This window comes from Alosa alosa, chromosome 10 (assembly GCF_017589495.1).
Source record: "Alosa alosa isolate M-15738 ecotype Scorff River chromosome 10, AALO_Geno_1.1, whole genome shotgun sequence".
In the NCBI taxonomy this organism is placed as follows: domain Eukaryota; kingdom Metazoa; phylum Chordata; class Actinopteri; order Clupeiformes; family Clupeidae; genus Alosa; species Alosa alosa.
Genome location: NC_063198.1, coordinates 35,026,257 through 35,041,256, shown reverse-complemented (window position 1 = coordinate 35,041,256; position 15,000 = coordinate 35,026,257). Strand labels below are relative to the sequence as shown.

The window sequence follows — 15,000 nt, the reverse complement described above, 5'->3', positions numbered from 1 at the left end:
TGTAGGTCTATTTCAATGAAAAATATCAAGGTGTAGTTCTGTGTATGAAATGTGTCCAGGTGCTTACTGTAGGTCCTAGATGTCAATGTAGTTACATCTTGGGAGGAATGAAAACAATTCATTTTTATTTAATACATTTTGTCATTTCATAGTTTTTCTGATATCAGAAAAATGAGAAGAAATGGCACAGACATTAAGGATGAAACTCCTCATTTTGAGAGTGGTGTTTTGCATTTTGTTGGACAGTGTGTAATGATTGATTGAAAGTGAACAGTGATTTGACAACAAGTTGTGTTGCTTGATGGCAAAATCTGCTTTTGCTGTGTGTTTTAAATGTTTTGAGAGTGTTGTCTTTTGCAGGCAAAGTGTGTCATTTTGACCATGAGTGCCACTGTGTGTTAACTGTTGTTAATGTGGACTGTTGACTGTTGCATCAAAGCAATCAAGAAAAACTGTAATCTAATCAACAAGCATGTCCCCCCACTTACATGATGACCCTGTGATGATAATCCCTCCCCTGAGGTGATAACTCCACCCCTGAGGTGATAACACCCCCGCAGAGATGATAACCCCCCCTTGAGGTGATAACTCCACCCCTGAGATGATAACCCCTCACTCACATGCAGGGAGACCTCGTCCAGGCCAGGGTACAGGCGCAGGATGTGGCCCTCGGTCTCGAAGGGGATGGGGCTGCCGTACGGGTGGTACTGGAAGTCTCCCCTCCAAAGCCCGCGGGCTCCATCCATGTCAAGGGTCAGCTCGCCCGACTCCGACTCGTCATGCGGAAACTCTGGTGTCACACACTCCATCTGCGTTGGCTGTGCCTTACCCAGACACTCCTTAGCAAAACACACACACACACACACATGCACACACACATTTACATATACATTTTTTTGTTCAGCAGACGCTTTTATCCAAAGTATCCCAATATACACACCCCACCACTTAAGTTGAAATGCTCAAGGGCCATCATTGCCGGAGCAACTCAGGGTTAAGTGCTCAAGGGCCATCGTTGCCGGAGCAACTCAGGGTTAAGTGCTCAAGGGCACAACGGTGGAAGGTGGGGATTGAACCAACAACTTTACAGGCTACTGTATGCTAGCCCAGCTCCTTAGCCACTATGCTATCACTGCACACACACACACACACACACACACACACACACACAATCCACCTGTGGTGAAGTAGGTTATTGAGATGTTACTATAGCTGTTACTACTGTTGAGCTGGACCTATCTAGCGTATGCAGCTATGCTTCACATCAGGGTAGACCTAGCGTATGCAGCTCTGCTAAGGGTAGACCTAGCATATGCAGCTATGCTTCACATCAGGGTAGACCTAGCTAGCGTATGCAGCTATGCTTCACATAAGGGTAGACCTAGCGTATGCAGCTATGCTAAGGGTAGACCTAGCTAGCGTATGCAGCTATGCTTCACATCAGGATAGACCTAGCGTATGCAGCTATGCTTCACATAAGGGTAGACCTAGCGTATGCAGCTATGCTAAGGGTAGACCTAGCTAGCGTATGCAACTATGCTTCACATCAGAGTAGACCTAGCGTATGCAGCTATGCTAAGGGTAGACCTAGCGTATGCAGCTATGCTTCACATAAGGGTAGACCTAGCGTATGCAGCTATGCTTCACATATCACACACATACACACACACACACACACACACAATCCACCTGTGGTGAAGTAGGTTATTGAGCTGTTACTATGGAAACTGACTTCAACTGAGGTAGATGATTTAGGTGTTACTATGGAAACTGGGTTCAGGTGAGATAAATGATTAAGGCATTACTATGGAAAGTGTTACTATTCTTTCACACAAACATACAGGCATTTGTGGGCATTTATGGGCGTTTTTGGGCATTTGTGGGCGTTTAAGGGCGTTTGAGGGCATTTGTGGGTATTTGAGGGCGTTTCAGGGCATTTGAGGGTATTTGTGGGTATTTGAGGGCATTTGTGGGCGTTTCAGGGCATTTGAGGGTATTTGTGGATATTTGTGGGCATTTGAGGGCATTTGAGGGTACGCCATGCTGTTGGAGGTGCAAACAAACGTTGCATCACCATGGAGATCACATAGTAAGGAGCTGGCTCAAGGGTTATAAAAGTATTTTAGCATGTTCATTTGTATAATGAGGGCACCGTTTTAATAGCCATCCATGTGTGTTCTCTTCTGGCTCCTTGGCTATCATTTTGGTAACTACAACAAGCTATAATGTCTTTAGACTTTAGGCATGCCTTCACATGCTATGGTAATTATGGTATACCAAAAGCCGACGTGGAAAATGCACATGAACACCCCGTCATGTGGTATTTTTTACTGGGCAGCTCGTAGAATATTTTGATGCACGAGTTGCTGAGATGAGATATCCTTGGAACTTTTCAAAATGATTAGCCTAGTAGCTATGCTTCACATCAGGGTAGACCTAGCGTATGCAGCTATGCTAAGGGTAGACCTAGCGTATGCAGCTATGCTTCACATAAGGGTAGACCTAGCTAGCGTATGCAGCTATGCTAAGGGTAGACCTAGCGTATGCAGCTATGCTAAGGGTAGACCTAGCTAGCGTATGCAGCTATGCTTCACATTAGGGGTGTAACGGTACACAGAAGTCACGGTTCGGTTCATACCTCGGTTCGGACATCACGGTTCGGTACGAGTTCGGTACAATGGAGGGAAAAGCAAAACCAAAAATGCAGAAAGCAATTTTTTTTTTTTATTGTGCATGTATCAGGCTGTACCACCTAGTGTCATACAGTCTCTTCCCTGAGCTATCTGCAACAGCCTGAAGTGTGTAAGATGTAGGGTAAACAGTAAAATAAGTACCCAGACTCCATCTGTAAGTTGTAAACAAAATAAGACAATCAGCTATAAAACTTAAAATAGGCCTAAAGCATCTCTTATTTCTGAAAGTGCAAATTACATAGAATAATGATTTTAAAAATCCACTTAAGCAAGACCTTCAACATCTGTGTTTTTAGTTGTATATGGAAGGGTCTAGAATTTGCCTCAATATTTTCAGTGTGTGTAGAGTAATAATCTAGCCTACTAACTGTGAAAATATCACACTATTTTGCATTCTTTTAAAAAACGAAATTGCTCCTTTCATTTCATAAACAGACTACAACTAGAAGTCACATAACTTTGCCCTTCGACGTTAACTCACCGTAGCATGTTGTTTATTAGCCTGGTTAGCGTTATGACACTTACTGTCTATGCACTTAACATACCAGCTCCTCATGTGAGAAGTTACAAGTTACCCCAACATAAAGGTAATTACCACGCGATTTACATGGCTTTCTGTCATTACTGAAATCATTTAATTTAAGCCATAGGTTTTGGCTCTATTTGTATGTGTATCCAAAGGCTGGTGAAGCGCGGGGAAGTTTTTTTTTTCTCATTTCGTGATTGGTAGCCTACATCATCTAGGTGATTGCTTCAACATGTGTAGCATTCCACTCACATACCCAACAACTGCTGAACAACGCCACACACAGTTTTTATCCACCACTCTCTCTTTTTTCTTACTACTGTAACTGAAGTTCTCAAACTTGCTGAAGAGACCAGCGGATCCTCTAATGTGTGTCGCCACCTTAGTGCTACTATCTCTGACTGACTGACTTCGACCAGCGACCTGACACCTGAAAAAAAACATAGGGCGCTAATCAGAGCTTCAGAGCTAAGGCGAGGCTACAGATTAGCGTTAGGTGTCGCTAAAGAACTCCCGTGAACTCACTCTCACTTAACAGTAATTAACGCGCATGACATTAATTATGCGACACGAGTTTTATGTTTTTTTACCGTGTATTCTCCGTGTAAATTCATGCACCGAACCGTGACGCCTCAGATACCCGTTTCGGTTCAATACGAGCTACATGAACCGCTACACCCCTACTTCACATCAGGGTAGACCTAGCGTATGCAGCTATGCTAAGGGTAGACCTAGCTAGGGTATGCAGCTATGCTTTACATCAGGGTAGACCTAGCGTATGCAGCTATGCTAAGGGTAGACCTAAGCGAATGCAGCTATGCTTTACATCAGGGTAGACCTAGCGTATGCAGCTATGCTAAGGGTAGACCTAGCGTATGCAGCTATGCTTCACATCAGGGTAGACCTAGCGTATGCAGCTATGCTTCACATAAGGGTAGACCTAGCGTATGTAGCTATGTTTCACATAAGGGTGGACCTAGCTAGCGTATGCAACTATGCATCACATCAGGGTAGACCTAGCGTATGCAGCTATGCTAAGGGTAGACCTAGCGTATGCAGCTATGCTAAGGGTAGACCTAGCGTATGCAGCTATGCTTCACATCAGGGTAGACCTAGATTATGCAGCTATGTTTCACATAAGGGTAGACCTAGCGTATGCAGCTATTCTTCACATCAGGGTAGACCTAGCGTATGCACGCAGCTATGCTTCACATCAGGGTAGACCTAGCCTATGCAGCCATGATTCACATCAGGGTAGACCTAGCGTATGCAGCTATGCTTCACATAAGGGTAGACCTGGCGTATGCAGCTATGCTAAGGGTATACCTAGCGATGCAGCTAAAACAGAAATACTAGCTCTAGTAGCTCTATTAACTTCATGATCTAGAAAATATACAGCATATTATTTACCGTTTGAGTTTGGATAAATCATCTTCTTGCTGTAGCAGATGAATTAAGCAATCTAAAATTGTTTTACCCAAATAACAGGTCCGGATCTGTGAGTCCATCTTTCATTTCCCTACAGTACGACAACAAAAGCTCTTGAACACAACACACTGGTAAATACCAGTTCACAAATAGAAAATATCATCTTTTCCATAGCATGTGAAGGCTACATAAAACTGATAGTTCCGGTCCTTGATTGTGATTGGCTGAATCACATTCGATGCCGTTGTAAAATGCAGCATAAACATACACCTTAACCGCATTTTATTCTATATTACTACGCTACCATAACTTTATACAAAAGTTTAAGTAGCTGCGTCTCAACGTTGCTTGGCAACCATTCAGATAGAAGAAATATATTTCTTGGTGAAAGAATGATTATCTATGAATAAATCATACATTTCTCGTTGCTGTGCCTTTATTTTATTAAATCTTGCCAGATATGTAGTAACAGTTTTAGAAAAGCAATAAGCCACTCGTGTCCATAGGTTACACTGAATTTACAACAGCTAAGGGGCGTTTTAGGCACTCCGCTAGCACGTCGTGCCTAACAACTCCTCTAGCACGCCGTGCCTAACGGCCCTTAGCTGTTGTAAATTTAGTGTAACCTACGACCTCTCGGGGCTTATTGCTTAAATATGTCGGAGGTGCCAAATGTTGAGTTACTCCAGTCTAGATTTTTTGACGTTAATTACTCCTATGATATATTGCTATTGTCTATCCAAAGTAAGCCTGTTTTAAAGTTAACTGATGGTCAAATCAACCAAAACTCTGCACCTCCAAGTGGTCTGTGACGTAGGCTTGTGTGAAAGAATGGAAACTGGGCTCAGGTGAGACAGGTGATTGAAGTCTTACTATGGAAACTGGCTTCAGGTGGATCTCGTTGGGCTTGAAGTGGATGATGGTGCGGTACACAGAGTCCAGATTTTGTCCTTCAATAGTGATTCTGGAACCACTGATGATGAAAACAACCATCACACATGAACATCACAGAATATCACCACACATAAACAACATCACACATGCACATCACCGAATATCACCTCACATAAACAACATCACACATACACACACACTCACACATAAACATCATTGAACATCACCACACATAAACAACATCACACATGAACAACATCACCGAATATCCCCACACATAAACAACATCACACATACACACACACTCACACATAAACATCATTGAACATCACCACACATAAACAACATCACACATGAACAACATCACCGAATATCCCCACACATAAACAACATCACACATAAACAACATCACACATGCACATCACCGAATATCACCACACATAAACAACATCACACATGCACATCAAATAATATCACATAAACAACATCACACATACACACACACACTCACACATAAACAACATCACACATGAACAACATCACCGAATATCCCCACACATAAACAACATCACACATAAACAACATCACACATGCACATCACCGAATATCACCACACATAAACAACATCACACATGCACATCACCGAATATCGCCTCACATAAACAACATCACACATACACACACACTTACACATAAACAACATCACACATGAACAACATCACCGAATATCCCCACACATAAACAACATCACACATAAACAACATCACACATGCACATCACCGAATATCACCACACATAAACAACATCACACATAAACAACCATCACACATAAACAACATCACACATAAACCAACATCACACATGCACATCACCGAATATCCCCACACATAAACAACATCACACATGAACACCACCACACATAAACAACACAAACAACATCACACATAAACAACATCACATAAACAACATCACACATGAACAACATCACACACTGACACCACTCTGGTTTACACTCACAAACACATCTCACACACATCTCACACACTCATATCACACACACACACATCACACACACACACACATATCACACACACACACACATATCACACACACACACATATCACACACACATCCCACACACATCTCACATACACATATCACGCACACATCTCACACACACATCACATACACATCTCACACACATATCTCACACACACACATATCACACACACATATCACACATACATCACACACACATATCACACACATACACATCTAACATCTCACACACACATATCACACATACATCACACACACACATCACACACACATATCACACACACACACACATATCACACACACACACATATCACACACACACATATCACACACACAGGTCTCCAGACGGGACACGGTCAGTCTTACCGATCGAAGCTGCAGTCCGGTCGGACGTCGGTGATCTGGGGCGTCTCCTTGTAGCGAAAGATCTTGGTGGTCTGGACGTGCGACTTATCGATGTAGACGCGCAGGACCACGTCCCGCACCTCACTGACCGGCTGGGACACACACACGATGGACCACACGTTCTCCCCAACCGCAAACACACTGCAAACACACACACACACACACACACGATGGACCACACGTTCTCCCCAACCGCAAACACACTGCAAACACACACACACACACGATGGACCACACATTCTCCCCAACCGCAAACACACTGCAAACACACACACACGATGGACCACACATTCTCCCCAACCGCAAACACACTGCAAACACACACACACGATGGACCACACGTTCTCCCCAACCGCAAACACACTGCAAACACACACACACGATGGACCACACGTTCTCCCCAACCGCAAACACACTGCAATGTGTGAGAGAAAGCAGAGTCTGACACACATATCACACACACACACATATAACACACACGCATATCACACACACACACACATATCTCACACACATATCACACACACATATCACACTCACACATCACACACACGCATATCACACACACACACACACACACACACACACACACACACATCACACACACGCATATCACACACACATATCACTCACGCACAAACACAAACTCTATGTGTGAGAGAAAGCAGAGCCTGACACACACACACACAAACACACACATATCACACACACACACACAAACACACACATTGTGGGCTCTATCTTGCACTTTAGCGCAATTGACTTTGTGCAAATTGCTTTGTGGGCGGATCTTGGGCGCTGTTTCTATTTTACCGGCGGGTTAATGACTGTTAAGCCCGCCTTAAATCTAAAATGGGGTGGTCTGGAGTAGCTACATTACTCATGGGTTTGGGCGTAACGTGCAATAAACCAATCAGAGCATCTCACATTCCCTTTAACAACAGGCACGCTTGTTCCATAGCGGATTGCTATTATGATGGCGGATTTGCCAGGCGCGCAGCCAGGAACAGTTCACAGCGCTATAGTCAGTTGGAAACAGTTTGCTATTGATTTTTCCTCTTGACAAAATGTAATACAGCAGGGTGGCCAACCAGTCCAGCATGAAGAGCCAAAAAAAATGTCAACACAACTCAAAAGAGCCGCACAACAAAAAAAGATGCCCACACCACAACAGCGACGTAGCCCTACAATTTAAATCATCTTCTTCTTCATTTAAAATGAGACACTTGGCAGATGCTACAAATGATCGTTTTCAGGAATGAGTAGCAAGCAACAAAGATATCTGACACACATCACACATTCCCCCTCACTGACTGACTTATTACCATGAGAAATGCTCTGATGTAACAACTGATATGCTGTCAATGTGACCGTCAAATGTTCCGTCGAGTGTCTGCTTCTCTGACTGACGTCTATGTATCATACCTTTACCTTGTACTTGCAAAGGTCAGTGCCTTTGGGAAATGTTCAGGTTTGAAGCTTTTATGCATCAGTTAAGTCTGGCATACCAAGTACCAAACTAACAGTTTTTTTACGGTTTTATTTTGGTTATGTTGACATATCAACCAGAAGGGTTATGCTAGCCTACAAAAAAGATTAATCCGCCTTTTGAATGTCCGTGTTCCTCTTTCTATTTACTCTTAGCATCAGGGTTTTCCTGATTGCAACAGTAGCATTACACCTGGCTAAAGAAACAAACGTTTCTGCTTCCTATTGGGCTAGACTTCTATCCATAACATGACAATAAAATTATTTTAATTTAAACATTGCAGCCTAACTATTGCCAATACTATCAACTTATGAAAAGCATTTTCATTTACCAGAAATATAGGCTATTTCAAAAAATAAAAAACTATAAATCCAAGGAGAAATGAGAACATCAGTTGAGCAGCCGTGAGCCGCACGAGAGGAGGCAAAGAGCCGCAGGTTGGCCACCCCTGTAATACAGAAATGTCACTTTCCGATGTTTTGGGATCACTCTCACTGAATCACAAGGTTATATTTTTGCAATGTAATCTAACATTACCTCACTATAGACAATACAGATCTGTCAAATAAGCTCTCCTTTCCCGTGCTGCTGCTGGGGCATTTGGGTTAAATGGCATTGGCATGCAGTTCAACATCACGTCTCATTAAGTCTTCTAATATTTCCTAATTTATGTCATCAACACATCCTTGATTCGTGGAAATTTGTACGCTAGATTTAAACCTATTTTTTCACATCGAACACCACACTGATTTCCCTCGTGTAGCAATATTTGGGGGCCAAGCAGCGAAGCTGCAGGGCAACCCTTAGTGATTCTATCTTTTCTTCCCTATTATTATTACGCTTCCGCCATTGAAGTCTATGGCAGCCTATAGAACCGACTGGTGAAAAGTTGTGAAATTTGGTACACTGATTGGGGACAGGCCAATAATTAATTGCACCAAGTTTCATGCCGGCACCTCCAGCGCTCTAGCGCCACCAACAGGCCAAAGTTGGACGTTCGTTCACCGCGTAACTTTTGACTCGTATGCCCAATTGCCAAAAATGGCAATCCTTTGGAATCCTTGGACCAAGCCGAGTTCAACGCACCCTATGACGTCAATTTCCGCCATGATGGATTTTCCGCCATTTTGGATTTTGTCAAAAACCTTTTAAAGTTTCACGCCTCACATAGTTTGTCCGATTTTCACGAAACTTAGCACATAACACCTTCAGACCAAGCCGCACAAAAGTTATCGATTTTCATCTTCGAACTATAACTGTTCACCCGTAATATCCATCAAAATTTGCGCTAAGCCGCCAAACAGGAAGTGAGCTCATATCTCAGCAACCCATTCATCTATCATAACTAAACTCAGTATAAGGACTCATGACCCCATCAGGGGGAAGCTCAAGAAATTTGGTGACCTTTGACCTCTAGGGGGCGCTGTAATTAAGAAACATGCTTTTTTGCCTGTAGCTGCAGTTGTGCTTAGAATTAAAACGCACTAGTGGTGTCTGGTAATACTGTTGGAGGTCCTTAGGCAGACCAAACCAACTTGTGATGTCATCGTAATTGATTCGGCCGCCATATTGGATTTAATCAAAAACACGTACAAGTTTTCGCAGGTCACAAATTTCATCTGTTCTTCACCAAAATTGGCAGAGACCATCTTCAGACCATGCCTGATGAGTGCATTGCTTTCTGGAACAATTGACAGAAGCATTGACCTGTACCAGCCAAACGAAATTTGCGGCGAAGCCGCCAAACAGGAAGTGATTTCATATCTCAGCAACGCTTTCATGTATCAAAACCAAATTTAGTACATGTACCTCAGACCCCATCGGGAGGACGCTCAAGAAATTTGGTGACATTTGACCCCTAGGGGGCACCGTAATTGACAAAAATGCATTTTGGCCAGTAGTTGCTGATGCGCATTATTTTGCAATGGAAGTCAATGGCAGCCCATAGAACCGTCTGGTATAAAGTTATACAATTTTGCACACTAATTGGGGACAGTCCAATAATTAATTTCACCAAGTTTCATGCCGGCACCTCAAGCGCTCTAGCGCCACCAACAGGCCAAAGTTGGACTTGTGTTTACAGATCGTAACTTTTGACCTGTTGACCAATGGCAAAATGAGGTATCATTGGAATCCTTGGGCCAAGCCGAAGTTCAACACACCCTATGATGTCAATTGTTGACCTCTATGTTTAAATCACAGCAAGTGTGATCATATCTCAGTCAATCTTTTATTTTTGATGTGAAACTGATGACAGCAAGTTCCATCTAGTTCATTCTAATGTGTAGCGTGCAAGGGTGGGACGGGTGGGATGGGCAGAAGCGGGTTCGCGGCGGTGGGCTGGCTGGGGAGGGGGCGGTGACACTCAGCCCTGGTTCAGCCCCACAAAATCAGTTATGTTTTGATGTGAAACTTGACCTTGTAACTCAGCCAATCTTGGGTTGTATGGCATGGAACTTGCTGTGACTGCTTTAACCCCTAAGAACGTATCCGTCACACTGGTGTGTGACGGCCGTTAACTATCCGTAAAAGCGCATCCGTCACACTTTTGTGTTTGGAATGTTGCTACATAAGTATTCTAATTGCTGCTTAACAATGGGCTACCACTGGTTGGCTAACATGGGCTGACATTGTACATTCTCAAAGTCAAAGATGGTCACTCGCAAATCACTTTGCCACTACCATTTTGTTATGCCACATTTTGCAGATCTAGTTTATATTATGATTGTGTGGTTGGGCTATACATGACAAAATCCACGAAGTGGCAAGTATTGGGAAAGACGTTTATTTACAGGAGGCTACAAATGTTGCTAACTTCACTGCCATTTATTGCCATATTTCTGAATGTCAGTCATTACACCAAGCACAATAAAACAAGCAAAATTAGTGATTTTTCTGAATTGAATGATGATGTTATTCAGTGTTTAGTCAAATCTCATGGCCACTGATAAGATGAAAATCAAAATGACCCATGAAATCCTGGAAACAAACATCGCTCATTCCACGAGCTATGTAGCTTTCAGTAACGCATACGGCTCAGGAAACATAGTTTGCTACATTCATGACATTAAAACTTCGCACAAGAAATGCGCATACATCTTTATCTTGTCCCATTATAATCACAGCTTTATTTGGCAATAGCAGTTCATCCATCTAGTCCGTCAAATGCAAAACATTACAGCAACCGCATCTCGAAGTTCATTCATCGTTCATCGCTCATTCATCGTTAGTATTTACAGGCGCCATACAATTTCATCAATAATATTAGTCATGGCACATTTGAAAAGGCGTCAGCTTACTGATGAAGAGATCAGGGTTATTTTTACATCTAATGACGACTCTGATGTGGACATTGAACATCCGTCTGAGGTAAGAGCAGAGATATTCGCGTGTCCTGTTATCCTCGTGACAATTGTAACACATTGTCAGCGCGACTTAATTTGCGTAATCAGGTGCATGCATGCAACACATGTGATCACATGATGAAAGCATGTGTGTGTGTGTGGTACTTTGCAATATTCACGTGAAATAAAACAGACCAGGGGCCTCATGTACAAAGCTTGCTACGCAAAAATGCTGCGTCGTCACTTCTCAGCTCACGTCCGATGATGCGAAGGCTGACTTGAACGTGAGAATGTGAGGTCCTCCACGCAAACTTCATGTCTGGCGTAGGCCTACGCACATTTCAATGTGTATCATCAGTTGGCGACACTTAGAGGCAATGCAGCAACAACATTAGTTGATCGCGAGTCTAGGGCCTTTATTTGCACAGTATATTGTGAAACGTGGGTTATTAAAAATACGAAAGTAGGCCTTTGTGTCTATATTTAAATGGACATACAACATGCGCAAATTCTACTAAGTTATGCAACAACCTATCTAATGACAACTGTAGACTTATTAGAGGATCAGAATTAAAGGGAATGTGAAACCTATAGTCTACACACAGAGGCTTATATTTGGTTACGATTGTTGATGACTGGCTTATCAAACATTTCAGATTTTGAAGAGCTTTCCACAAAACAAATGGGGTCGGCTTCACGCATTTGCCCATGCCTTAAAATGTGCCGAGTGTTTTCCCTTCATATATCCGATAGTTTTCATTTGAAAGAAATACATATGGGACAGGATCATGCATGTGAATAGATAGGCTGCCTAATAAGCGCGGATATAAGCTATTTCCCTTAGTGTGATTGACTGCATAGGATACTTTGACTTTCCTCGAGTAAGCATTCGCATTATTGTTGTCACACTTGTGTGCAAATATAGGGATATGATCCAGAAATCGTAATGTTGTGGCGATGTGGCCTGGATCGACTTTGTTTATTCCACCTCGAGTGCGCGATGCGTGGTAGCCTACTTGGACACGATTCATTTAATGTTTTTTTTTTATTAATGCAGTTGTGTTGTAATGGTTCAAATGCATCAAACCCAGTTATGCGAACCCTGTCACCTACTTGCAGACAGACCAATAATTCTGCCACAGTCTCTGACCCTATAGCTGCCACTGCTAGTGCTACGCTCTGCCACTACTGTTTTTTGTTTGTTATTAATTACAGATGATAAAGACGTAAGATTCTTGCCATTTCGTCGGATAAACACTTCTATCTCGCATCCGCACTTTTTTTATTATTAATTTGATGATTTTAATTATTAAACTTTGGAGCAGGTTCGAGTATGGATCCACAAACTAGTTTTCATTGTTATTAATATTGCGGGATAGGCCATTTTGTCTTTGCGGAGGTCTGCGCTCTCGAGTGGCCTTCTAGTTAGCATATTAAAATGAGTGTGATTGAGGGAGGAGAGGGGTGGAGTGTAATTCGTGCATGTGCGGCTTAATTTCACGTTAATTGGGATGTACAAAGAAAAGCTGCGTGGAATGCTGCGCATTTACAGTTTTCATACATCAGGATTTTTGTTGTCGCGACGCTTTACTTTTTCAGGTTTGCACGCACGCCCAATGTTTTAGTATGAAATCCACACAAGTCTTTGTACATGAGGCCCCAGGCCATGCTAACACTGCATAGATTGTAGGCCACCTAATAATGACTATAGAATGTCAGTGTAGAACGCTAGTGACGCAGCCCAAAAACTCACCCAGTGGAGTACGTTGGTTTAAATAAAACCCACGCTCTTAGGGTTAAGGCTATATGTCTGATGCAACGGCATTTACTTACATGGCAAATCTGGCCCGCTGAACCTTCTGCTTGGCCCCTCATTGCTGCTTGCAGCTATATTTGTCCTTGTAATTATGTATGGTTTGGAGAAATGGGAACTGCGTCAAGATAGATGAGAAGAGCAAAGTGCATTGCGCCAACACGAGCGTAAGCAAGCGCTCCTGCAGGTGTAAGCTACGGCTGTACCTTGCCATCAGGCAACAGAAACAGTTTCTAAGTTGACCTTTCCAACTCTGCACAGTATCCCATTAACTGCATGACAATAGGCTATTTACAATATTTTCTGTAAAGTAGAGTTTGTAAACACGTTATCATCAACTTAATGCACTCACAACTTTTGTTTGAGCAGGAGAGAATAACAATGAATGGACGCAGCAAATACAGAAATTGTAGCCAAGGCTACATGCTGCTTTCTTTTTACTGTCTATGGTTGCTGGTTAACAGCACATAATAAGCTTATTTAAGCCGGTTCACAAACTCAAGCCTTCAAGGCCATCATGGATATAAAACGTTTTTTGAAAACAACGAAAGGATGGAGGGAACATGGAAAAGTTTGAGTTATTTCAGATGGGCTACAACAAGGTGGCAGGCAAAATTGTGGTGCTTGTCAAAACCTTAGCGCCCAGCTGGAATAATGCTTATAGGCTGATGTTAAAGTGCACACAATGTTTAAAGCCATACACAACGGTACATTGGAACAAAACTAAAGGTAACTTTAGCCTTTATAGGGCTGTATAAAGTTGTCCAAATTAATAGGTCGTAATTAGACGTTGTTGTTGTAAAGATATTGCATGTAGATGTACTATATAGGCTACTAAACTTTTAGTTGACCAATACACAAACAAAACCGGGAAACGGACAAATATTATCAAGGCTTTGAATGTTTCCGTCTGTGCACAGGCTGTCTGTAGATCGGTGTGCATAGCATTCATTCCTGCAGGCCTGTGGCCATGCATGCGCCCTTATAATAGCATCTGAACTTGCGCCAATGACTTTAGACCAGGAGGTTCCTGGTCTGTGGCGGAATTGTTTTCTGAAACTGCAAAAATATCAACAGGGACCGTTTTAGCGTGAACACCCCCTCTTTTATGAAACGCCCCCGTTGGGCTTTATGTACCTGTGGAGGGGAAAATTCCAATAGTATAAGTATAAATATATATACTCTTTTGATCCCGTGAGGGAAATTTGGTAATATGCGCTGACTGCAAAATAGGAAAGACAAAAGCGCGAGTATACAAAGTCAATTGCGCTGGTGTGCAAGATAGAGCCCTGTGTGTGTGAGAGAGAGCACAATCTGACCGTATTGTCAGGATCTGGCCTGAACTGTTG

The 15,000-nt window shown here is 42.6% G+C and overlaps 1 protein-coding gene across 1 annotated transcript in view; it reads right to left on the bottom strand.

Annotated features, from left to right (window-relative positions):
• Positions 1-15,000, bottom strand: part of mst1rb (macrophage stimulating 1 receptor b) — a 72,953-nt gene that overhangs the window by 27,556 nt on the left and 30,397 nt on the right. Inside the window, 3 exon segments of the mRNA XM_048255549.1 lie at positions 621-839; positions 5,521-5,620; positions 6,967-7,146. Of these exon segments, the coding sequence (XP_048111506.1) occupies positions 621-839; positions 5,521-5,620; positions 6,967-7,146 (499 nt within the window).